Source organism: Megalobrama amblycephala, linkage group LG5, assembly GCF_018812025.1.
Source record: "Megalobrama amblycephala isolate DHTTF-2021 linkage group LG5, ASM1881202v1, whole genome shotgun sequence".
NCBI classification, from domain to species: domain Eukaryota; kingdom Metazoa; phylum Chordata; class Actinopteri; order Cypriniformes; family Xenocyprididae; genus Megalobrama; species Megalobrama amblycephala.
Genome location: NC_063048.1, coordinates 20,156,237 through 20,182,149, shown reverse-complemented (window position 1 = coordinate 20,182,149; position 25,913 = coordinate 20,156,237). Strand labels below are relative to the sequence as shown.

General features: G+C 37.3%; 1 protein-coding gene across 2 annotated transcripts; it reads left to right on the top strand.

Annotated features, from left to right (window-relative positions):
- Positions 1-686: 686 nt before the first annotated feature.
- On the top strand, positions 687-25,059 carry map4k3b (mitogen-activated protein kinase kinase kinase kinase 3b). 2 transcript variants are annotated; one of them, XM_048191103.1, is made up of 33 exons: positions 687-986; positions 6,551-6,608; positions 6,869-6,959; positions 7,669-7,733; positions 7,819-7,874; positions 7,983-8,030; positions 8,487-8,529; positions 8,625-8,697; positions 8,781-8,912; positions 9,092-9,154; positions 11,567-11,648; positions 11,723-11,839; positions 12,213-12,291; positions 12,385-12,443; positions 12,528-12,568; positions 14,297-14,335; positions 14,523-14,576; positions 15,826-15,880; positions 15,978-16,152; positions 16,833-16,903; positions 17,220-17,261; positions 17,467-17,551; positions 17,653-17,732; positions 20,456-20,516; positions 20,625-20,742; positions 20,892-20,950; positions 21,071-21,174; positions 21,255-21,426; positions 21,551-21,619; positions 23,529-23,621; positions 23,727-23,797; positions 24,171-24,226; positions 24,310-25,059. In XM_048191103.1, the coding sequence occupies exons 1-33, from the start codon at positions 891-893 to the stop codon at positions 24,395-24,397; spliced, it is 2,595 nt and encodes an 864-aa protein (XP_048047060.1). In that variant the 5' UTR covers positions 687-890; the 3' UTR covers positions 24,398-25,059. The 2 variants fall into 2 exon arrangements, with proteins under 2 accessions (XP_048047060.1, XP_048047061.1); XM_048191104.1 differs by lacking the exon at positions 14,523-14,576 and having other exon boundaries at positions 688-986.
- The last annotated feature ends 854 nt before the right edge of the window (positions 25,060-25,913 follow it).

Below are 25,913 nucleotides of genomic sequence, written 5' to 3'. Positions count from 1 at the left end.
TCAATATCTCAAAACTGCTCAGAATGCAGATAGAACCTTTTAATTCCAAAAAAGTGGCGATTTTGCAAAATTTATATTTCAGCTTATTAGATTCTCATGTTTGCTCTATAATTTATAATATTGCGATGTTATCATTAGTAATTAGACATTATAAACTCTTATTTTAGTAGGCAACTATTTATATATTAGAGTATTATTATTTTTATATATATTTTTAGTTTTCATTTTCATTTTAGTCTAAGTAATTTTGATGTGCTTTTGCTATATTTGCTATATTTTGTTTTTAACATTTGCTTTTAACGTTTCTATACGGCTTTATTTAATGTTTATTTCAGTTAAACTTAGTTGCCAAGGCAACTTTTCTAATTTTCGTTTAAGTTTTTGTATGTTTAAGTTTTTCATCTAATATTAATATTACATTTTAGCTTTATTTAAATTACTGAAAATTATTTTAATAGCTTTAGTTAACGATACTGTCCTTGACATGTTCCTCTTTAGTCTCAATTTTAAACAATAGACTATATCATGTTTTGGTTTAAATATGTAGCTTGGAAAAGTATGCTTGTGCTACCTTTCTTTAAAAAATATATATTACTTGGTTAAATATTTGCTATCTATTAAAATGACTTTAATTAAGCGGAATAAGGTTTCAAACTCCTGGTTTATTATACGCACAAAATTCTCCCTATCCTCAGTACGTGTGCTGTGACACTTTGCGAGTGTGTCAGTCGCAATGCGCATGCGCATAGTAGGCCATGTTGTTGTAGTTCGGTGGGACTGGACCGTCATATCTCTCCGTTACTGTATGTCTCTGCGATCATCACCCCCCTCCCGTTTTTGACATCGGGAACACGTAAATAAACCGGAGTGCGCAAACGGCGATTTGCACAATGAATTTAAGCTTGGATCTGTCGCGAAGAAATCCACAGGAAGACTTTGAGCTGATCCAGAGGATCGGGAGCGGAACCTATGGGGATGTGTACAAGGTATAGATCAACTGGGTCTCAGAACCTAGCAGGCTGCCTACATAGACTGCATTTTTAGGCATCATATGCGCTTTCCAAACGGTCATAATGCCCCTGTGGTGCCCAAAAATGCTGTCTAGGTAGGCAGCTCACTAAGGATTAAGACGCAGCCACTTAACTGACCAATGTAACCAGTGTATGCGGGAGACAACAGATGTGTGTTTATGCTGGACCACTGTGTATCTGTGTTTTGTAGCAATTTTGCGCCTCGGATATTGTGTAATACTCTGAAAGGCTCTAGAGATCTTTGTTTCCATAATGCACAGGGCCTAGCAGGTCTATTTCACTAGAGAGAGCCTAAGTCCTGCATCTCTTTATGTGATATATGTGACATAAACAAAGGCAAGAATAGACCAGTATGCTGCAGAGAGACTGTGCAGTGGCAGATGGTCACTACTAAGGGGTGTTGCAAGGTGTTTAGGAACTAAGGGGGAGGGCAAGTGAAATCATGTTCTTAAGAAATATTAAATGTGTCTGACTTCCTCTGGTGACAGGAAGTGGCTGAACTTTAACTGCAAGTGTGAGTGTGTTTGCCCACAACTATGTCCATCCTGTTTGTTCGTAATTGTTCCCTCTTCCTGGGGTTTTACAGTGTGTGTGGGTTGGAGTGTGTGTTGGGTGTATGCCATGTAATTCACGCACGTTTACTCAATCAGAGCCTTGTTGTAGGTGGAGAATGAATGGTTTCATCTGACATGTAGGACCAGAATAACAAAACCACTAAGCAAAATAATAACAGAGAGTAGACGTGAAGTTGGGCCTCAGCTCTACCCAGCGGTGTGAAAATATGAGCATTTCACAAATTCACTTACCTTTATAGTTGTCAGTAATAAAATCTGGTTGAATATTGCAATGTAATTCAATTTTATTGTTTACATCTGATCCTCCTGATGTGATTTATCAATTATCTATTTTAATAAAAAGTAGAGACAGCCCGGAGCTTATTTATTACGGGACAGTGAAATGCCTCACTGCGATCGGAGAGGCCCTGTGCGAGTGTGTGTGCATGTGAAAGTTATTTGATGTTCTCCTTGTCCTACTTATGACAGACATTACAGCACTGTGAACATCGATACACACATTTCAGCTGTTCCATATTACTTGGAGTGCTGAATGGAATTCCATTTAAAACTGAGATAAAATGTTGGAAAATGTCTCTCGTTCTCTTTGTGTCTCTCTGATGACATCATCCTCACTTCTGTTTGGCAGACAGATGTCTCTCAGTTCGGTTTTATAGATGAAGCCTTTGTGAGTGTGTTTGTGCATTAACTTGTGAGAGAAATGTGTGTGTGTGTGTGTGTGTGTGTGTGTGTGTGTGTGTTTTTCTAGAAAATCCTGAAAAATATTCTTGAATTGATAAACATACATGTTAGCGTTTAAATGTTTTTTTTTTAATGCTCACTAAGGCTGCATTTATATGATAAAGTTAAACAATATTCCAGTTTTGTATTTTATTATAATTTATTCCTGTGATGGCAAAGCTGAATTTTCAGCATCATTACTCCAGTCTTCAGTGTCACATGATCCTTCAGAAATCATTCTAATATATTGATTTGGTGCTTAAGAAACATTTAATATGGTTACGCTTTACTTTGACATTCCCTTGACTATAAGTAACGTTGCACCTACATGTCAATGTCAACTAACTCTCGTTAGTGTATTATTATCTGAGTATTATTAGTAGTTCTTTGTTTACTAGAGTACATCAGACGTGTTATTGGATAGTAAACAATTTCTGTTCTCAAATAATTGTGGAGTAAACATTTTCTTGAATAATGTATAAAAAAATTAATCTCATTTGTTATCATTTAAGGGATAGTTAACCCAAAAATGAAAATTGAAAAAATAATTTACTCACCCTCAAGTTGTTCCAAACTTATACATTTCTTTGTTCTGCTGAACACAAAGGAAGATATTTTGAAGAAAGTTTGTAACCAGGCCGATTTGGGGCACTATTAACTTTCATAGTAGGAAAAAAAATGCTATGGAAGTCAATGGTGCCCCAAAACTGTTCAGTTTCCCACATTCTTCAAAATATCTTCCTTTGTGTTCAACAGAACAAAGACGTTTATACAGGTTTGGAACAACTTGAAGGTGAGTAAATGATAACAGAATTTTTATTTTTGGGTGAACTATCCCTTTAAATTGTATTTTATGTACCTTGCTTTCAGCATTAGCCACTAGTTAAAATACTTAATGTGCAGACTGAGCGATCTATATGTATTCCAATTATGAGTGAATTTTTTAACAACATAGTTTTAAACATTGCTTTTTGTTTCTACAGTCAACAGTAATCAACAAGTGGAACTGTCTGTATGTCCAAACGGTGGTAGAATGTTTTGGAAACTTGTTTGATGCAACTAGTGCGACGGAAATTGCACACTTCTCTTTTAATGAGATGTTGATCTTTAAATGTGGGTCTGACCCTGTACGAGGGCCCAGTTTCACAGACAGGGCTTACCCTAAGCCAGGATTAGGCCTTAGTTCAATTAGGATATTTAAAGTCCGCGTGAACCGGAAGTTCCAAACAACTTTTCTCCAGTGTTGTGACGTATTTCCAAGTGAAACAGAATATTGAATAGAGGGCAGGGTTTTACCTTAGCGCTCCTCCTCTCCATCTCTCACTCATAGCAGAGTAATGGTTAGAGGGGAGTGGTTTACGCATTTTCAACCCAAGCCGTCAAACTGACGTCATCAGAGAAGGAACGCCATTCCAGACCGGACGTAACTTTTCAGATTTTGATTAAAGATTACCACGACAAACAATTTTTTTCTGTGTATTAACTTGCACAGATTAATCGTTCAACACAAGACTAGTAATATGCACTAACAAAGTAAATAGTGTCATTTTTGATTTTATGACAACTTTAAGTATCTTTTATAAACGTACACTTGAAAAAAAAAAACATTACTGGTGTGCATCTTGGGACAAAGCAATGACACTGACATTTTTTAAGATATGTCAGTATAAGTTGCTTTCATTTAAAACAGCTCAAACATGCATTTTAGTCTAGGACTATCTTAAAGGATTAGTCCACTTTTAAATAAAATTTTCCTGATAATTTACTCACCCCCATGTCATCCAAGATGTTCATGTCTTTCTTTTGTCAGTCAGAAATGAAGGTTTTTGATGAAAACATTCCAGGATTATTCTCCTTACAGGGAGTGCAGAATTATTAGGCAAGTTGATTTTCTGATCATATTTTTTTCCCAAGCACATTTTACCAATTCCAATCCACATCAATCTTAATAACTACTATTAATATTGTTTTTAATCATTTATAAGTGATATATAATTGTTCATGAAGGCTGGAAATGAAAAATGCCTTATATTCAGGTGTGCAGAATTATTAGGCAAGTTTTCTTTTACAGGCAAAATGAGCCAAAAAAGAGATTTAACTCAGACTGAAAAGTCAAAAATTATTAAATACTCATGAGAAGGACGCAATACTAATGCAATACTAGAAATTGCAAAGTTAAAGCATGACCAAGGGACAGCAAAATGCTCATTGGGTCAGCGGGGTCAGACAAAAACAGGTGGAAAAGAAAAGACACGTTAACTGCAAAATAATTAAGAATTATGTGTGAAACCATCAGGAACCCTTTAGTCTCCAGCGCCACCATTTTCCAGAACTGCAACCTACCTGGAGTCTCCAGAAGTGCAAGGTCTCAGGATCAAAACAGATCGACTTAGGTTAGCTAAAGAATCCTAAAAAATGACCCGCACTTGATAAGAATCACAAGCTGAAGTGTTATAAAATACATGAAGACTGGGTTTTTATAGGCCTTATAAACAGACAGCTTGAGAGTGACTCCTGAAGGACCAGCACCACATCCTCTTGTACCACTGTTTGAAGAATTTATCTTCCAGAATCTGGCAGTAAGTTTTGGAAGATCATTTTTAGTCCATCTCTGCAAGACAGACATTTCAGGATAAGAGATGGACTAAAAGTAAACTCCCACACCTTACTGCCAGATTCTGGATAAATTCTTCAAACAGTGGTACAAGAGGATGTGGTGCTGGTCCTTCAGGAGTCACTCTCAATCTGTCTGTCTATAAGCCCTATTAAAACCCAGTCTTCATGTATTTTATAACACTTCAGCTTGTGATTCTTATCAAGTGCAGGTCATTTTTTAGGATTCTTTAGCTAACCTAAGTCTCTGAGATCCTAACACCTTGCACTTCTGGAGACTCCAGGTAGGTTGCAGCTCTGGAAAATGGTGGCGCTGGAGACTAAAGGGTTCCTGATGGTTTCACACTTAATTCTTCACCTTAATTCTTAATTATTTTGCAGTTAACATGTGTCTTTTCTTTTCCACCTGTTGTTGTCTGACCCCACTGACCCAATGAGCATTTTGCTGTCCCTTGGTCATGCTTTAACTTTGCAATTTCTAGTATTGCATTAGTATTGCGTCCTTCTCAGTATTTAATAATTTTTGACTTTTCAGTCTGAGTTAAATCTCTTTTTTGGCTCATTTTGCCTGTAAAAGAAAACTTGCCTAATAATTCTGCACACCTGAATATAAGGCATTTTTCATTTCCAGCCTTCATGAACAATTATATATCACTTATAAATGATTAAAAACAATATTAATAGTAGTTATTAAGATTGATGTGGATTGGAATTGGTAAAATGTGCTTGGGAAAAAAATATGATCAGAAAATCAACTTGCCTAATAATTCTGCACTCCCTGTATAGTGGACTTCAATGGCCTCTAAACAGTTGAAGGTCAAAATTACAGTTTCAGTGCGGCTTCAAAGGGCTTTAAATGATACCAGACGAGGAATAAGGGTCTTATCTAGCAAAACGATCGGCCATTTACAAAAAAATACAATTGTATATGCTTTATAAACACAAAATATCGCCTTGGAAGTACTTCCGCTTTCCGCATTCTTCAAAACTCTTAGGCTGTATGTCCTACGGCTTCAACTTACAGGAAAAAACTAAACTGGCATCGCGTTCGTTCCGTAAGTGGAATAGGGAAGGCGTAGGACATACAGCATGAGCTTTTTGAAGAATATGGAAAGCGGAAGCACGTGCAAGGTGATATTTTGTGTTTATAATGCATATACAATTGTATTTTTTTCAAAAATGACAGATCGTTTCGCTAGATAAGACCCTTATTCCTCGTCTGGTATCGTTTAAAGCCCTTTGAAGCTGCACTGAAACTGTAATTTTGACCTTCAACCGTTTGGAGGCCACTGAAGTCCACTATAAGGAGAATAATCCTGGAATGTTTTCATCAAAAACCTTCATTTCTTTTCGACTGAAGAAAGAAGGACATGGACATCTTGGATGACATGGGGGTGAGTAAATTATCAGGAAAATTTTATTTAAAAGTGGACTAATCCTTTAAGCCTTGTCTGTGAAACCGGGGGAACGTAATAATTGTAGCTAATGCATATAATAATGACCAGAACTATCATAGGGTCAGTGAGTTAGCATTTGGCATTAGCACTTGAATGTGTTGTTGTACACCTGTTGGGCTTATGGAATCACAGCTCTAATGCTCTTCTTTTCCAGGCTCGTAATGTCAGCACTGGAGAACTGGCTGCTATCAAAGTCATCAAACTAGAACCAGGTGAGCCATCCCAGCGCTGCTGCACACACAGTGCTGTTTAACCACCGGTAGAGAGTGCCCTATCACTATCCATCTATACTTGAATAGTTAAATATTACAAGTATGGCGTGTTCATGCATTGCAATGGTGTGATTGTGCATGCATTGTGAATACAGACTGTTTGATCGTTCACATTTTAGCACAGAATTCAGTTTTCCATTTCATTCCGTTTTCATCAGTTTCCATGTTTCACTGAATTATTTTGTGAATTGATTTTGCAGGAGAGGACTTTGACGTGGTGCAGCAGGAGATTATTATGATGAAAGATTGTAAACATTCAAACATTGTTGCATATTTTGGCAGTTACCTCAGGTACATGTACACACATGCAATCAAACGCCCTTATGTCTCTGGCTTCAGTAATATGTTTAATACAATGTACAATGTAATACATGGGCATCTGGTTGTTCATCAAATGTCAGCAGTTTATTTTTTCTTTAAGTAACACTGTTATGTTTTGCTAGCACAACACTACCGTTCAAAAGTTTATTTTTTGAAAGAAATTAATACTTTTTATTCAGCAAAGACACATTAATTTGATCAAAAATGACATTCTAATGTTACAAAAGATTTTCAGTCTCAAACAATCCTAAAAATTGTTACTTTAGCAGCAAATCGTCATATTAGAATGATTACTGAAGGATCATGTGACACTGAGTAATGATCATGAAAATTCAGCTTTGTCACCACAGGAACAAATTACATTTTAAAATATATTAAATTAGAAAACAGTTATTTAAAATAATCATATTTCACAATATTACTGTTTTTACTTTATTTATGATAAAATAAATGCAGCCTTGACAAGCATAAGAGACTTTTCAAAAACATTCAAAGATCTTACTAACCCAAACCTGTGAACGGTAGTGTATATTCTGTTTCACTCTTTTTATCTTTGGTGATATTTTTCATTACCTGTTGAAGTACATGTCACAACACAGCATGCACTTCTTTAAAGCTGTTGAGGCCAGAAATGGTCTGACAAGACTTGATAATTGATGTCTTAATATCCCTGTTTCAGGAGAGATAAATTATGGATCAGCATGGAATACTGTGGTGGGGGTTCGCTCCAGGATATTTACCATGGTAACTATTATTACTGAAAAATGGGAGATATAATGCATTTATCATCTTGAGCTGTTCTCTCATATACACGTGTGTCTATCCACAGTTACCGGGCCGTTGTCAGAATCCCAGATTGCGTATGTATGTCGGGAGACCCTGCAGGTATATATATATATATATATACACATTTACTTGATCGTAAAAATACTTATGTATGATAATAACTTTAAATGATTAAATTGGTAATGTGGGTTTCTGTGTTCATGTCAGGGTGTTTACTATCTCCACAACAAAGGAAAAATCCACAGAGATATAAAGGTACAAACTGAGCTCTCAAATACAATTAAATCTCATTTTAAGGAGGCCATTCCTCACAGTGTTGACATAATTATCTCTCATGTCCCACTTGACATGCAAAAATAACTGAGATAAATTAGGTGTTTTTTGGAAAATGCTATTCTTGACAACATGGAAATATCAGGGAATTTTAAAAAATTGTTATCCAGGCTTGGAAAAGTCATAGAACTTAAAATCATGGACATATTTATAGTGAATACATTCAGTTATGCTCTAAAATATTTAATTGGCCATAAATTGCTTTTGTGTAGAGTAAAACTTAAGTGAATTGGTTGGTGAAATGGTTTTGTTCAATGAATTGGTTGAACTGGTTCACAAATTGGTCTAAATGATTCATTAGTGAATTAGTTTGAATCAAATGAACAGGATTTGTTATTTTTCAAAATCGCTCACTGTGGCTCCACTCTTGTTTTGTAGGGCGCAAATATACTGTTGACGGACAATGGTTACGTTAAGCTAGGTAAAAAATACTTTATATGAACGACTTTAAATGAGCTTTCGTTTAAACAGAACCACTGAATTCCTCTCTTGCACCATCCATTTGTGTCTCTCCAGCTGATTTTGGAGTTTCGGCTCAGATATCAGCCACTTTAGCAAAAAGAAAGTCCTTCATTGGAACTCCATATTGGTATGTCAAGTCCTTTTTTTTTTTAAATAGTTTAATTTTAGTCGTCGACAGTAGTCACATGTATATAATGTCTTTCTCTGCAGGATGGCACCTGAGGTGGCTGCAGTCGAGAGAAAAGGGGGCTACAATCAGCTGTGTGATATTTGGGCCGTGGGCATCACAGCTATTGAGCTGGCAGAGTTGGAGCCACCAATGTTCGACTTGCACCCCATGAGGTGTGTGTCCTGTGACGTCCATCATGAGCAGTCCATTACTGCACAATGGGTGTCAGATTCTGCTAAATGAATTATGTTGTTTTATAGTTAATATATATTTAATATGACGACACTCTAGCTTTTTCCTTCTTTTTCACATTTGTCTTACTTTGGTCCTCTCTGTTGTGTTTCCTCTTTAGAGCACTCTTCCTAATGACCAAGAGCAGTTTTCAACCACCCAAGCTGAAAGACAAAGTTAAGTGGTAAGTGTTTTATAAAGTATTTAAAGTACAGTACAAAACAAAATACACTACTGTTCAAAAGTGCAAAATTTTTTTAATGTTTTTGAAAGAAGTCTGTTTTGGCCACCAATGCTTAATTGACTTGTTTAACAATACAATAAAAACAGTAATATTGTGAAATAATATTATTTCAGTTTAAAATAACTATTTTTCATTTTAATATATTTCAATATGTAATTTATTACTGTGATGCAAAAGCTGAATTTTCAGTGTCCATCAGAAATCATTCTGAAATGCTGATTTGCTAATACGTTTTTTCAGGATTCTTTAATAGAAAGTTCAACAGCATTAATTTGAAAATAAGAAATCTTTTGTAACATTATTAATGTCTTTATTGATAGAATCTGTGGCAAAATGTCAGTTGTGTTTTTTACATGGACTAAATTCCCACAAATATTATGCCGGTAACTCCTAACCAAAATGTCATTCACAAAATTGCGTTAAAGGTGCCCTAGATTCAAAATTTGAATTTACCTCGGCATAGTTGAATAACAAGAGTTCGGTACATGGAAAAGACATACATTGAGTTTCAAACTCCATTGCTTTCTCTTTCTTATGTAAATCTCATTTGTTTAAAAGACTTCCGGAAAACACGCGGATCTCAACATAACACCGACTGTTACGTAACAGTCGGGGTGTATGCCCCAATATTTGCATATGCCAGCTCATGTTCCCAACATTATGAAAGGCATTAGACAAGGGCAGCCAGTAACGTCTGGATCTGCACAGGTGAATCAACAGACTAGGTAAGCAAGAACAACAGCGAAAATGGCAGATGGAGCAATAATAACTGACATGATCCATGATAGCATGATATTTTTAGTGATATTTGTAAATTGTCTTTCTAAATGTTTCGTTAGCATGTTGCTAATGTACTGTTAAATGTGGTTAAATTTACCATCGTTTCTTACTGTATTCACGGAGACAAGAGTCGTCGCTATTTTCATTTTTAAACACTTGCAGTCTGTATAATTCATAAACACAACTTCATTCTTTATAAATCTCTCCAGTGTAGCATTAGCCGTTAGCCACGGAGCACAGCCTCAAATTCATAGAGAATCAAATATAAACATCAAAATAAATACTTTACTCACATAATTCGAAGCATGCATACAGCATGCATGACGAACATCTTGTAAAGATCCATTTGAGGGTTATATTAGCTGTGTGAACTTTGTAAATGTGCTGTAATATAATCGAGAGCTTGTGGCAGGGAGCACGCGAATTAAAGGGGCGGCGCGCTGAAAAAATCAGTGCATAGTTAATGATGCCCCAAAATAGGCAGTTAAAAAAATTAATTAAAAAAAATCTATGGTGTATTTTGAGCTGAAACTTCACAGACACATTCAGGGGACACCTTAGACTTATATTATATCTTGTGAAAAAGCATTCTTGGGCACCTTTAACATTAGGAGAAGCTTCACGTATCTGCTTTTAAACCCGTCTTATTTCAATAGAGGGTATGCATTGATGTCACTTTCCCGCCGGAACACGCTCCCTCAGCTGGACTGAGTGGCAATAGAGCCTGCTGCATGAATGGATTTAACAGGGGAAACTGCGAAAACGGAGTAAAACAAATGATTACGCTAAAGATTGGGCTCGAAAGTGTTCCTTATAACATGTCAAAGAAACCTAATCCGTGGATAGTGACATGCAGCCAAGAATCGTGTTTCCTGACATTTATATGTGCCGGGGAAAGACATAAAGCAAATCTGCCTGTGAACGCTTTATATAAATACAATATAGGTAGGTATAAATCGGAGTGATCACTTCTATCATTGTTATATATATCGTCATATCGTCCTGCCCTAAAACTTGTACAGTTTTTGTCAGTGTTTATTTAAAAACACCCAATTATGCAGAATATAAGATGGTAAATATTTAATTGATGAGCTGTCAACACGATATATAACAATACAATATATAGGGTATGATTTTACCCCAAAATCCAACATTTTTACACAAAACGATAACTGCAAATCCACATTTCTCTGCCTGGAGTGCAGATGTTTCTGTGAATTGCGGCAGTCTGTAAAAATATACTTCCAATTTTGTGTCAAATCAATTTGTACAGTGAATCGCAAAGCTCTTTCCCGTTTTTTGGATGTTTTTGTGTGTTGTTTGCGGCATTCACGCTGAAAACCAATGCTGCCACTCAGTCTTTATGCCACTCAATGGATGTAACCGCAGTCATAACGGCCAACGTTGACGTTACCTGCACACCCTCTATTTTAAGTTTGTTACTATAATGGCAAATTATGGCTTAGACTTATTCAAATATTAGTTACATTTTTCATTGTTTTCTGTGGTAAACAACACAAAAGCTTTTCTTTACATGTGAAAAACTCATCTGGTTTGTTTTGGTTGATGAAGGACAAATAACTTCCATCACTTTGTGAAAATGGCTTTGACCAAAAATCCCAAGAAGAGACCAACAGCTGACAGACTACTGCAGGTAAGATCTACCTTTTTTAGAGAACTTATATGATTGGCTCCATTGAATCCACTGCATCACTTCTGTTTTTGCAGCACCCGTTTGTTACCCAGCCGCTTAGCCGGACTCTTGCCATTGAGCTACTGGACAAAGCCAACAACCCTGACCACAGCACACACAGTGATGCAGAAGAGGATGACATTGATCCAGAGGTAATTCCATATATCTGTCTCTTTCTTTACCTTTTAACCAGTGGGAAACCATGTTGGGGCTTTAAACTGAAGCACTGATTTCTAATTGGTTGTTTCTTTAGATGTAGATCCTAAGTGAGGGCAGACAGTTGGCTCTGCCAGCTGCCAGGTACAAGTGTGTCCGGTTACCCATGCTGCAGTGTGCATATGCGAGTGTGTGTGTATATGAACGCATGTGAGTTTATTGGTTTTAACACGTAACGGCAGTGGTTTGCGGTGTTGTCTTGAGGAAAGATTAGGGTCTTGTAACAGATATTCAGAAAACGTGTGTATGTAACTAAGCCTTTTTAGCTTCCAAGCTTTAAATCTTTACCTGTGGTCTTTTTGTTTGCAGTCTCCCGTGTCTGTTCCGCATCGAATCCGCTCAACTAGCAGGAGCTCACGAGACGGAAAGACTTTGTCTGAGATTAACTGTAAGTCATGTGTCAAGCAGCCCTTGACTCACCGAACTGAAATAAACACAAGAATTCTCAGAAACCTGAAGTCTGTGTGTGGCCCTCTTCTAGTTGATAAGGTGAGGTTCGATCCACCTCTGAGGAAGGAGACCGAACCGCATCATGAGATGGTTTGTGACACTATGACATTGATTTATTGTTATCTAATCTGTTTGTTTAGATTACTTGTCTGATTGTCTTTTTGATTCATGTAGGATCTACCGTTAGAGCCCCAAAGCATTCTGGGAAATAACAAGTGAGTATGTTTTATGCTTTATTTGTGTGTCTATCTAAAAAATGAATGAATGAATAAGGGATAGTATAAATCTAGTCGACCACATTGATAAACTAGTCAGTTAATAGATAACTAGTCTTAACCTATCCCTAGTTTAAACTAACAAAAGTGAAAATAAATAAATAAAACTAGTTGAAAACTAGTCGATCTGACTATTCAGTTAGTTGGTTGTTGGATAATTGGTTGACTGGTCATCCATCATAACCCATCTCTTTTTTTTTGGTGACATGACGTGAAGACCAGTTTTGGTAACAGAATTTGTCCTCCGCATTTAACCCATCCAAGTTAGTGCACACACATTAGAAGTAGTGAGTAGTGAACACAGACACACTGCAAATTGTGGACACACACACCAGGAGGGGTGGGCAGACATTTTTGCTGTGGCGCCCGGGGAGTGATTGGGGGTCAGGGCATCGGTATTGAGAACCAAACCCGCAAACTTCGGGTTATCAGCCTGACTCTCTAACATTTAGGCCACGACTGTCCCAAATGATGTGGCAGTGGTGGTATTAAAATAGCAAAACTAAAATTGAATAAACAAAGAATTGTCTACCTGACTGATCAACTTGTTGGTTGTTGGATTACTAGTTGACTATGCATCCATAGTTTAAAATAACAACATTGAGAATAAATAAATAAAGGAATGTCTAAAACTAGCTAGCCTCACTAATCAACCAGTCGGTTGTTGGTCAACTAGTCATCCATCATGACTCACCTCTAGTTTAAAACAACAAAACAAAAAAATTAAAGGGTTAGTTCACCCAAAAATGAAAATTTTGTCATTTATTACTCACCCTCATGTCGTTCCACACCCGTAAGACCTTCGTTAATCTTCGGAACTCAAATTAAGATATTTTAGTTGAAATCCAGTGAGGCCTCCATAGGGAGCAATGGACACTTCCTCTCTCAAGATCCATAAAGGTACTAAAAGCATATTTAAATCAGTTCATGTGAGTACAGTGGTTCAATATTAATATTATAAAGCGACGAGAATATTTTTGGTGCGCCAAAAAAAACGAAATAACGACTTATTTAGTGATGGCCGATTTCAAAACACTGCTTCAGGAAGCATCGGATCATAAATGAATCGGTGTATCGAATCTGCTGTTCGGAGCGCCAAAGCCACGTGATTTCAGCTGTTGGCAGTTTGACACGCGATCCGAATCATGATTTGATACACTGATTCATTTTTGCTCCGATGCTTCATGAAGCAGTGTTTTGAAATCGGCCATCACTAAATAAGTCGTTATTTTGGGGTTTTTTTGGCGCACCAAAAATATTCTCGTCGCTTTATAATATTAATATTGAACCACTGTACTCACATGAACCGATTTAAATATGTTTTTAGTACATTAATGGATCTTGAGAGAGGAAGTGTCATTGCTCCCTATGGAGGCCTCACTAAGCCATCGGATTTCAACTAAAATATCTTAATTTGTGTTCCGAAGATTAACGAAGGTCTTACTGGTGTGGAACGGCATGAGGGTGAGTAATAAATGACAGAATTTTCATTTTTGGGTGAACTAACCCTTTAAGAAAGAAATAAGAGAAAGTCTACAACCGGTTGACCTCACTAATCAGCTAGTTTTGTTGTTGGATGACTAGCTGACTAGTCGCTTCCCTAGTTTATACTAATATGTTTGTGTACATATATATAACAAGTTCTCTCTTTTATTCATTATTTTTCAGGAGTCTATTAAAATCTGTGGCTGAGGAGCTCAATCAAAGGTACTGCCCCTCCCACTGTCACTTTTGATTGGTCAGTCAAACTAATCATCTCTGCAGTCTCATCTCCTCTGCTTGGCACTGAGAAGCTCTTACTGCTGAGTGTGTGTGTGTGTGTATGAGTGTGTGTTCTCTGCATTCTTCTCTGGCCGCTATACCTTCTTAGCCTCACCCTCTTCATCTCTCTCAGGGGTCATGTGACACATTTAGAGGATGAGGAGGAGGATGAAGGTGATGATTTGCAGTAAGTGAGAGGAAGATGTGATGTGAGATGTGTATCATTCAAAAACACCTGTGATCATTCGTGACTTCCTGTCTGTTAGTGTCAACTCGGATGTGATTTTGAAGGATGTGCTCGGTTTGTTTTGTAGTGTGTATGGTTTGCTTGCTGATGCACAAATGCATGACCCTTGTGAAAATATGTATTTGTCTTTCTAAGTTAATTTAAATGAGAGTTTAAGGTAAGCTAAGACACTTTAGTATTCTTTTTGCTTTATTAGATCCTTGGACATATTAACATCACCATGAATTTTTAATGAAATATTGCCGTATTTATTATAAACAATTTATCTGCACACATCATTATTTTTTTAGTCATGTGCCTTCATTATCATTAATCTGATATACGTCACAATAGGTGAGACGATCACTATTTCCGTTTCATGCCTACTTTAATACAATTGCATGTGCTATTACTTTTTTTTACACTATAAGACTTAGAATTTTTGTCTGCCAGACTATAAAATGGGCAAAAGAAAAATAAATCCTATAGATTTACTTTGAAGAAGGAACCCATGTATCATAAAGAAGGGGCCTGGCCGTTTTTGACTTGGGATAGTAAGCGACCACCTATCAACCACATAGCAACACCCTGGCAACCACCCAGAACACCCTAGCATTGTGGCAATGAGTTTAGCAGGGACAAGCACTTATACTCAGAAAATCTTGTTATAAATCAATTATAGTGAATGAATTATTGTGTATGTTGTGTGTTGATTCTGATTTGTATTTCAGTCATGGAATTTGATCAGACATTTGTTTTGGTTTGTTTAATAAGTTGGCGATGAGCACAAGACATACAGAAACTCTTTTATTTTCAGTCAGTTTGAAGGGTTGAAGCTCACAGTCCAAGCTGAGGACAATTACACAATGTGTTACTCCTACTTAGAGTTTCCTGAAAGAGTAAACTCTAAGAAGTTCAAAATATTCCTAACCTCTTCTCTGGATTAGGTAGATTAGGCTTGAGCATATTTAGCACTATGTTTGTGTGTCTTGTGTCCACATGACCATTCTTGCTTGCCGGTAATAATTCTTTACTCTTTTTGACATTGTATATGGTGTCTTTCTTCATCTGACTGTATCCCTGTATGCGTTTCCACTGTCCAAAGAAACTGTGCCATTGGTCCTTGCGTCCTTTTTTTGTGTTACCACATCTTGATTAGCAGCATGACTATAAATCATTACAATATGCCCTTGTGTGTCTGTGCCTACAGCTGTAACTCCACTTCAACCATGAGACCTAAAGTACCACCTCCTCTGCCACCCAAGGTAAAAGATACACATACACTTTCCAGTGCAAAACACGTGTCTCGCAGACTTTTGACAGAATGTGTAACTCGCACTCTTTCTCTTTATTACCTCTCAGCCGAAGGTTCTGTCTCCAGCACAGAACAGTACCGTCTCAGAGGACAATACCGGAGAAGGGACCATTAAACGTTGTCCGGCTTCTGCAAGCTCCACCCCTCCTGCTCGGCCTGCTTCCTGTGTGCCCCCAAGACCGCCACCTCCTCGCCTGCCCCCACACAGGCGTAGTAGTCTAGGTAACAAACCATCTGAGCACGTTCAGACAGAGCCAGCAGGGGATGATGAGATTTATAGGTTCTGGGAATGGCTTCATGCTGAACAACAGGAAGAGCAAAGTAAGCTAAGCACCGCCCACTTGAGCATGCTCTCCTGTGATTGGTAGACAGCCTTGCCAGTCTTCCTCTGTTCCTTGTGCTTTTGAATACTGTCATTTTGGCATTAGTTCAGTCCCACAACATTCATAGCTGCAGCTTTACTGTAGTTTAGTTGAGAGCTACTTAGTGTGACTTTGTAGTTAGAATGTGTTGTTTTTACAACTCATTAACAATTAACGTAATGAATCATGCAAATAAGGTAACAAACATGACCATGCTGAATCAGCGCTTTAAAATGCAAAAAGTGTGCTTGACTAAACCGTGCATCTGGATAAATGCCCAGTTATGATTCTCTTCTCCATTATTTGATCATTTGATGAATTACCACTGCATTAATAGAAAATGTGCACAAATTCTGTTAACTACTTGCTTTCTGCAGGCAGTAACAGTGCAACCAAAAACAGCCAAATATCTTGTTTTTTTTTTTTTTTTTTAAATATGGGTGCATCTATAATGAGCCTAATTTACGTAGGCGTGTCTTTATTCTTTGGATGTGATTTCAGTTTTCAAAGGAAAGATATAATGTGAGTGTTTATGTGCAGGTAATGGAGTTTCTGTTCAGGAGAATGGAGAAAAAGAAAAACTGGCTTCCCTTCCCTCATCTAGTCTAAAGGTATGGTTAATCTCCTTATAGTTATTTTTTAAAATATTTTCTTTATTCTAATTTTGTTCAAAAATATAACATAATTATATTTAGGGTTATAATTAGAGTTGTATAATTAGAATTGTTCTAAACCCCGAACTTTATTATTAATAATTTATTAAACTTCATTGATGTTCTACGGACAGGATGAGAAAGATGTGGTATATTTTTGTCAGCGTGATCAGACTTTTAGCTATTGCCTTGCAATTACAATTATGTAATGCATATGCTGCTGTGGTAAACTGTGATAGCCTCTTACAGAGTTTGTCTGTTTCTCTTTTTGTAGCTACCCCTTAGTAATGGCCTCCCACCAACTCCTAAAGTACATGTGAGTCATCCACTCTCCCTCTTTCTGCCTGTCTCTTTATCTCTCCATCTCATTTTCTTGCTATATCTCTTTCATACACACAAACATTGAAAGACTTCGAAGGTATCAACACACCTGGATTAACACAAATGTCATAGCAACTACATTTGGACCATTCAAACTCAGCTCTGCTACCATGATGTTGATCTTTCTTTCTGCTCTGCAGATGGGAGCTTGTTTCTCTAAAGTGTTTAATGGCTGTCCCCTGAAGATTCACTGTGCCTGTTCATGGATAAACCCAAACACCAGGGGTGAGAAACAGCACATGCAGAGCTCAAATCAAATGCTTACATAATTAGCATAATTATGGTTCTTGTCAGTTTTATGAGATTCTCTTGTGACTCATTTTCAGATCAGTATCTGATTTTTGGTGCAGAGGAAGGAATTTATACACTCAATCTGAATGAAATTCATGAGAGCACCATGGAACAGGTCAGGAATAACTTAGACAGGCTTGACGATTTTTTTATATATACACACAAATGAGCCAAAACATTATGATAACCTGCCTAATATGCTGTTGGTCGTCCATGTGCGGCAGAAACAGTGCCTGGTCTCCACGAGACCCCTGAAGGTGTCCTGTGGTATCTGGCACCAAGACGTTAGCCTCAGATCCTTCAAGTCCTGTAGGATCCAAGGTGGAGTTACTATAGGTCAAACTTTTTCGTCCAGCACATCCCACAGATGCTCAATTAAAATTGAGAAGAATTTGGAGGCCGGGGCAACACCTTGAACTCTTCATCATGTTCCTCAAACCATTCCTGAACAATGTGTGCAGTTTGTCGCTTAAACCTGCTGAAAGAGGTGTCATGAAGGGCACATGTCAAATTTACATCCACATGAATGGGCGGACCCAGGGTTTCCTAGCAAATCATTGATGTGCAGACACCTGATGTAAAAGAAAACGGGACTCATCGGACTGGGAAATCTTCTTTCACTGCTCCAAGGTCCAGTTTCGACGCTCGTTGCCCATTGTAGGCACTTTTGATAGTGGACATATAGGTCACCATAGGCCCTCTGATTGGTCTGTGGCTGCAGCCCCATACACAGCAGAGTGTGTTTTGATGCATTACTCCCATAAACATAATTAAAATTTTCTGAGCTTTGGGTTACCTGTTGCCGGTTTGTGGTTTGTCCACAGACCACTGTTGGTAAACTGTCAAAACTAATGATCGGGAGCAACTCGCATGCCTTGCCGTTTCAGAGATACTCTGACCCAGTCAGCTTTCCGTAACAATTTGGCCCTTGTCAAATCTTTCATCCTTTTATTCCTGCCCATACCCAGACCTTAATATGTGGCCTTGTTAGGAGATGATTAACGATATTCGCTTCACCTGTGACTGGTCATAATGTTTTGGCTCATCAGTGTAATATAGTCAAAATGCTAAAAATATGTAATCAATATTTATAAAATGTATAATAATATAAATTGATTTATATATATAAAATATATAAATATATATACAAACCTGATTCCAAAAAAGTTGGGACACTGCACAAAACAGAATGCAATGATGTGGAAGTTTCAAATTTCAATATTTTATTCAGAATACAACTTAGATGACATATGAAATGTTTAAACTGAGAAAATGTATCATTTTAAGGGAAAGATAAGTTGATTTTAAATTTCATGGCATCAACACATCTCAAAAAAGTTGGGACAAGGCCATGTTTACCACTATGTGGCATCCCCTCTTCTTTTTATAACAGTCTGCAAACGTCTGGAGACTGAGGAGACAAGTTGCTCAAGTTTAGGAATAGGAATGTTGTCCCATTCTTGTCTAATACAGGCTTCTAGTTGCTCAACTGTCTTAGGTCTTCTTTGTCGCATCTTCCTCTTTGATGCGCCAAATGTTTTCTATGGGTGAAAGATCTGGACTGCAGGCTGGCCATTTCAGTACCTGGATCCTTCTTCTACGCAGCCATGATGTTGTAATTGATGCAGTATGTGGTCTGGCATTGTCATGTTGGAAAATGCAAGGTCTTCCCTGAAAGAGACGACGTCTGGATTGGAGCATATGTTGTTCTAGAACTTGGATATACCTTTCAGCATTGATGGTGCCTTTCCAGATGTGTAAGCTGCCCATGCCACACGCACTCATGCAACCCCATACCATCAGAGATGCAGGCTTCTGAACTGAGCGCTGATAACAACTTGGGTTGTCCTTGTCCTCTTTAGTCCGGATGACATGGCGTCCCAGTTTTCCAAAAAGAACTTCAAATTTTGATTCGTTTGACCACAGAACAGTTTTCCACTTTGCCACAGTTCATTTTAAATGAGCCTTAGCCCAGAGAAAATGCCTGCTCTTCTGGATCATGTTTAGATATGGCTTCTTTTTGACCTATAGAGTTTTAGACGGCAACAGAGAATGGCACTGTGGATTGTGTTCACCAACAATGTTTTCTGGAAGTATTCCTGAGCCCATGTTGTGATTTCCATTACAGTAGCATTCCTGTATGTGATGCAGTGCCGTCTAAGGGCCCGAAGATCACGGGCATCCAGTATGGTTTTCCGGCCTTGACCCTTATGCACAGAGATTGTTCCAGATTCTCTGAATCTTTGTATGATATTATGCACTGTAGATGATGATAACTTTATACTCTGAGAAACTCCTTTCTGATATTGCGCCGCTATTTTTCACCGTAGCATTGGGGGAATTGGTGATCCTCTGCCCATCTTAACTTCTGAGAGACACTGCCACTCTCAGAGGCTCTTTTTATACCCAATCATGTTGCCGATTGACCTAATAAGTTGCAAATTGGTCCTCCAGCTGTTCCTTATATGTACATTTAACTTTTCTGGCCTCTTATTGCTACCTGTCCCAACTTTTTTGGAATGTGTAGCTTTCATGAAATCCAAAATGAGCCAATATTTGGCATGAATGTCTCACTTTCAACATTTGATATTTTATCTATATTCTATTGTGAATAAAATATAAGTTTGAGATTTGTAAATTATTGCATTCCTTTTTATTCACAATTTGTACAGTGTCCCAACTTTTTTGGAATCGGGTTTGTATAAGTATATAATCAATATTTATGTATTTGCTTTAAAAAGTAATGATAATTTATTTAATCACAAGGAACAGTCATTGAATTTTGATTTTGAGAATAACGTGTCAATGGAATATTTATTTTCATTGAATCACATGCAGCTGGTTCCACGGAGGTGCACATGGGTGTATGTAATGAACAACTGGCTGCTTTCTATATCAGGTGAGATAAAACCAGTAATGAAAAGATTTGCATGCTTTTGAAGGATATTTTAATGTTTTAGCTTTACTATAATGTAATTTTATGTACATGTGTGTGTGTGTTCCACAGGTAAAGCATCTCAGCTGTACTCTTACAACCTGACGGGGCTCTTTGAGCAAGCTCGACAGATGCAGAAGTTACCTGTTGCCATACCAACACACAAACTCCCTGACAAAATCATCCCACGGTATGTTTCAGACTAATCTATTTAGAATCTTTTTATTTTTGTATAGCAATGTATTGCTATACAAAAATGTAAATATATGTTAAATGCACATCCTATTAAATCTCATCATTTTGCATTTTAGTACTATCATGGTAATGCCTTTCTTTCAGAAAGTTTACCGTGTCCAATAAAATACCAGAAACAAGGGGTTGTCAGAAATGCTGTGTAGGTCAGTATAGATTCATTCATATATATGGTCAGAACACTGCACATTTTTAGTATTTGCACATAAATAGTAAATATTCTTTGCACAAATACAGTCAACATGCTTCTGTTTGTGTATCTATAGTGCGAAACCCATACACGGGTCACAAGTACTTATGTGGAGCTTTCCAGTCCAGCGTAATGCTATTTGAATGGGTGGAAGCCATGCAGCGCTTCATGTTGATAAAGGTAAGTGAGATAAAGAGAAATAACACTGAGAAATAATGTGAATCTACCTAGTATAATCCTATGTATTTGTGTCTGTTCAGAGCATAGACCTCACCCTGCCGTGTCCATTAGAAGTCTTTGAGATGTTGGTGGTTCCTGAGCAGCATTATCCACTGGTTTGTGTGGCAGTCAGTAAAGGAAGCCACCCCGATCAGGTGGTTACATTTGGCACTGTTGATCCCAATGCTGCCACCCCTGCGTTCACAGAGCCCGGTCAGTATCACGGAGTCTCACTGTGTCTCAGTTCAAAACGTTTGGATTGCTAAAAAATGTTTGGAGCTTTTAGAGTGTTGCTCTTGGGTCTTGTATGAACCCTTGTTGTGTTATGTGTTTCCAGAAACTCCTCAGACATGTGTCATTCACGTGACTCAGCTGGAGAGAGACACTGTCCTAGTGTGTTTAGATCGTAAGTAAATCAAATATATTTGTTTTTATTATAATAAAAAATATAATAATACTTATGAAATAATGTTTCTATTTAAAATAATAATTAATTCTATTTAAATATAATAGCAATTATAATGAAATACATGATATTTACAGTGCACAGCATAAATGAGTACACCCCCTCTGAAACTTCTGAAAGTCAGCAATTACTCAATTACTTAGAAGACATGTTAGGGTTCTTTAGAGATATAATGTTCCAGCAAGCCTGCTTAATCAATTACCAAAGAAGCATGTCAAAATTATAAAAAATTTCTTGACAATTAAAAGTGTCATATAGCCCACTGAATCATTCTCAGACTTAATGCTGACAACAATGGAAGCACTTGGGAGAGAACTGTCAGGAGACGTATTTCTTAGCACAAATCAGGACAGTGGTAGAAGAGGATTACCAAATCATTGTTTTAAGTGTGAAAATATAGCAAAAGTAACACAGAAATTCAAAAACAATGTACTTGTGACAAGGCCCCTGAAATAATCAGGCCTTCATTTTAAGCTTTCATTTAGTGATGAGGGATTTTTTTGCTACACAAAGAGCAGGAGAAATACCAAGCGAGTGTCTCAGAGCCAGCAAAAGCTATGAAAAGAGTGACTGTTTATCTCACAGAGTAAGATACAGCCTGCAGAAATGACTTGCATGGTGGTTGTTCTTACTGGAACTACCTACTGTCAAAGCACAATAAAGTCATTAACCATTTCCAAGGCCCATATTTACAAAATATAGATTCTGGGAATCAATACTCTGGTCTCATGAGAATAAATCAATAGCATCCAAAATGGGATGGTGTTGCTAGAGGAGGAGTACAGTGAGAAGTGCCTGGTTCCCACAGTAAAGTTCAGTGGTAGTAAAGCTCTTATATAGGAATGTATGAGTGCTGAAGGTGTGAGGGAGTTGTGCTTTATCAATGCTGTCATGAATTCCCACACCACTGTGTAATTTAATACACAACCTTGAAACAGAAGATGTTACCCTTTCCTCATTCCCTGCATTGTTGGGCATTTTTTCAACATGACAATTCTCCCAAGCTGAAAAAACTTCTGTGGACATGTATTGCACTCAATCTTATCACTCTTGAGCACCTGTGGGGGATTCTGTGGAGACGAGTTGAGCAACACTCCCCATTAAAGATCAGGGCATTTAAGAAGCTCATCATCCAGGAGTTAAACAGGACAGATGTGACAATTTGTCATGAACTTGTACACACTGTGCCAAGAAGGGTCAGAGCAGTACATTCAAAATTATGGAGGGCATACTAAGTGCTACAATATTATACATTTGTTGAATGAAATCTAGGGTGTACTCATTTCTGCAATCCTTAATTTAAACTAAATTGGCTAATTTACTTATTTTATGGCTATTAATGACATATATTTCTCAGTTTTTATTATGTATATGTTTAATAAATTTTAGCTTTGCCATCTTTCCATGATTTGTATTAGTGATCATAAAGAAAATACATTTTTTGTATTTGTTCAGAGGGGGTGTACTCATTTATGCTGTGCACTGTACATTCGTAATATGTATGTATTTATATACACTAATTAACAATATCATTTGGAAAAATTGATTATTCTAATTATAATAGTTTTATGAAAGCAATACCACTTTAAGCTGTGTGGTAAAGATGTTTTTTATCAGTTAAGGGCTAGTTTTAGACAGTGTGATAAAATCACATGTACATTTAACCTGATGAAGCTATGATGGTTGCTGAAATCACACAGGATTGTTTTTCTCTCCATATTTGTCAGCACCTGTAGCACAGATTCATGTTCAAACAAGCATTTGCATAAGCTCTTGATTTTTTTTGTATCCAGCAGTTCCATCTCTGGGAAGATGTTACTACATTACAATTTGTTTCTATATTTTGCAGGGTGTATAAAATTGGTGAATTTACAGGGCAGGTTAAAATCCAACAGGAAGTTGTCAACTGAACTTACCTTTAACTTCCAGATTGAGGCAATAGGTAAGAACTAAATGAAGTTTTAAACAAGTTAATTAAATCAAGACTGAGAGGAGAAGTCATTGTGTGCTTTGATTAATAATAATAATTTATTTGTCTTTTTTCAAGTGTGTCTGCAGGACAGTGTTTTGGCATTCTGGAAGCATGGAATGCAGGGGCGAAGCTTTAAAAACAGTGAGGTATGATATGCCTGTGAGAACTAGATTATACATTTATAGCTGGTAGCTAGTGCTCTTAGCTTTTAAGGTGCGGTTACATTAGCAAAATTTTGCAGGCAAAAAAAGTCTGTCCATTGAACAATAGAAGCACTAAGTTACTATCAAACCAAGCAAATTTCTGTTGTTAAATCCAGCAAATTCATGTAACCAACTTAAGCATAAGCAAAATCTGTGCAGAGAACTTTTTAACTCTCATGCGAAACTTCACATTACGCAGATTCATATTGCAATGGCTGGATTTTTGCCACAAATTTTCAAAGAACAATGGTAAATGTAACTGCACCTTTAGACAATAGGTATGTAATATATTGGTAACCAATGTTCTCTGCTTTAGATCACTCAGGAGATCGCTGATAACTCACGAACCTACAGGCTGCTGGGTGCAGACAGGTGAGAGCTCACCAACACACACACTAGACCACACCAGAGCCACAGTCGGAACGGTTCTCATAAAATTTCTCTGTCTTTCTCAGAGTGGTGGTGTTGGAAAGCAAACCGACGGAAGACCCCACGGCTCAGAGTAATCTGTACATCCTCGCAGGCCACGAGAACAGCTACTGAAAACACACTGCCTTAACACACACTACTTAATGCACGCAACCAAGTTCAAATTCCTGAGACTTGTACACCTCATTTTCATTTATAAACTACAGAACACAACGCTACAGAAAAACTTACACAAACATAGCTGAAATAAAACACTACAGATTTTTGGTTCAGTATGATACCAGCCCCTGTAACCTTGTATTGATACAAAATCGATACCTTAGTACAAAGGTGCGTTCACGCCATGTCGTAATTACGAGATTCCAATTTGTAAAAAGTGTTCACGTCCTTGTAGAACTTGTAATTAGTCAATAGTATTGCCATATATCCGCATAATGCCCAGTCCGAGGATGTGAACGGCTTCGATCAAGATTTGATCTCGAAATTACAAAGAAAGGCTTTGTCGAACATCACATTATCAAGCAAAACAGGTCTCATCGCATCCACTTATTGGAGAAAGTGTCAACAGCAGTATGAACTGACGCCGATATCTATGGACTTTTAAAGTAATCAACTAACCTAGTTAGTTATTTTTATTGTTTGCAGTTTATTCAATTTTAATATCCGAATGTTAGTAAGAATACAAATAAAAAACTTTTAGATATCAGTCATCTTTACTGAAGTCATCTTCAGTAAAACAGCTCTTTATTTAAAGGATTAGTCCACTTTTAAATACACTTTTCCTGATAAATTTACTCACCCCCATGTCATCCAAGATGTTCATGTCTTTCTTTCGTCAGTCTAAAAGAAATGAAGGTTTCTGAGGAAAACATTCCAGGATTTTTCTCCTTACAGTGGATTTCAATGGCTACCAACAGATTGAAGGTCAAAATTACAGTTTCAGTGCAGCTTCAAGGGCTTTAAACGATACCAGATGAGTAATAAGGGTCTTATCTAGCGAATCAATCGGTCATTTTCGAAAAAAATACAACCGTTTATGCTTTATAAACAAAATATCGCCTTGAACGTACTTTCCGCTTCCGCATTCTTCATAACGCTTACGCTGAATGTCCTACGCCTTCCCTATTCAAGTTACGGAAAAAAACGAAACTGGCGCCGCGTTCATTCCGTTCATTCACATACAAAAGACCTGAACCAGAAGTGATGCAACCTGTTTTTCGCAATTTGGAAGTTTGTTACGCACAACCCCCATTACGACAAGGTGTGAACGCAGCACAAGCAGACGTAGGTAGACCGTCATAGATTTGCAAAGCATGTAATGGTAACATTAACAAATCTACTAACTTAAATTCCAATTCTACAGTAATACATTGAATCTTTGGTATAGTAACGGTTTAAAATTTTTGGCTGGAATTTCTTTTTCTACTGGCAAACTGCATAACCTTACTATAAATGCATTTCGATACACAAACACAGTGCAAACTAAACTCAACAGAGACACCTTGATACACAACCATCAGTTCTGTATGACTGAGATAACTTATGTAAAAACACGACAGTCTACTAAAAGATGAAACAAATTACCTGGCTTTTATATCTGGCATGATTTGCAGGTGTTGTACCATCTCGT

What these genes read in the sequence shown, in the direction of transcription:
- map4k3b (XM_048191103.1), top strand. Translation starts at nt 891, where the DNA reads ATGAATTTAAGCTTGGATCTGTCGCGAAGAAATCCACAGGAAGACTTT. An exon ending in CAATGGTTACGTTAAGCTAG is followed by an intron (nt 8,530 to 8,624) that starts GTAAAAAATACT and finishes GTGTCTCTCCAG; the next exon opens with CTGATTTTGGAGTTTCGGCT. An exon ending in AGCATTCTGGGAAATAACAA is followed by an intron (nt 12,569 to 14,296) that starts GTGAGTATGTTT and finishes ATTATTTTTCAG; the next exon opens with GAGTCTATTAAAATCTGTGG.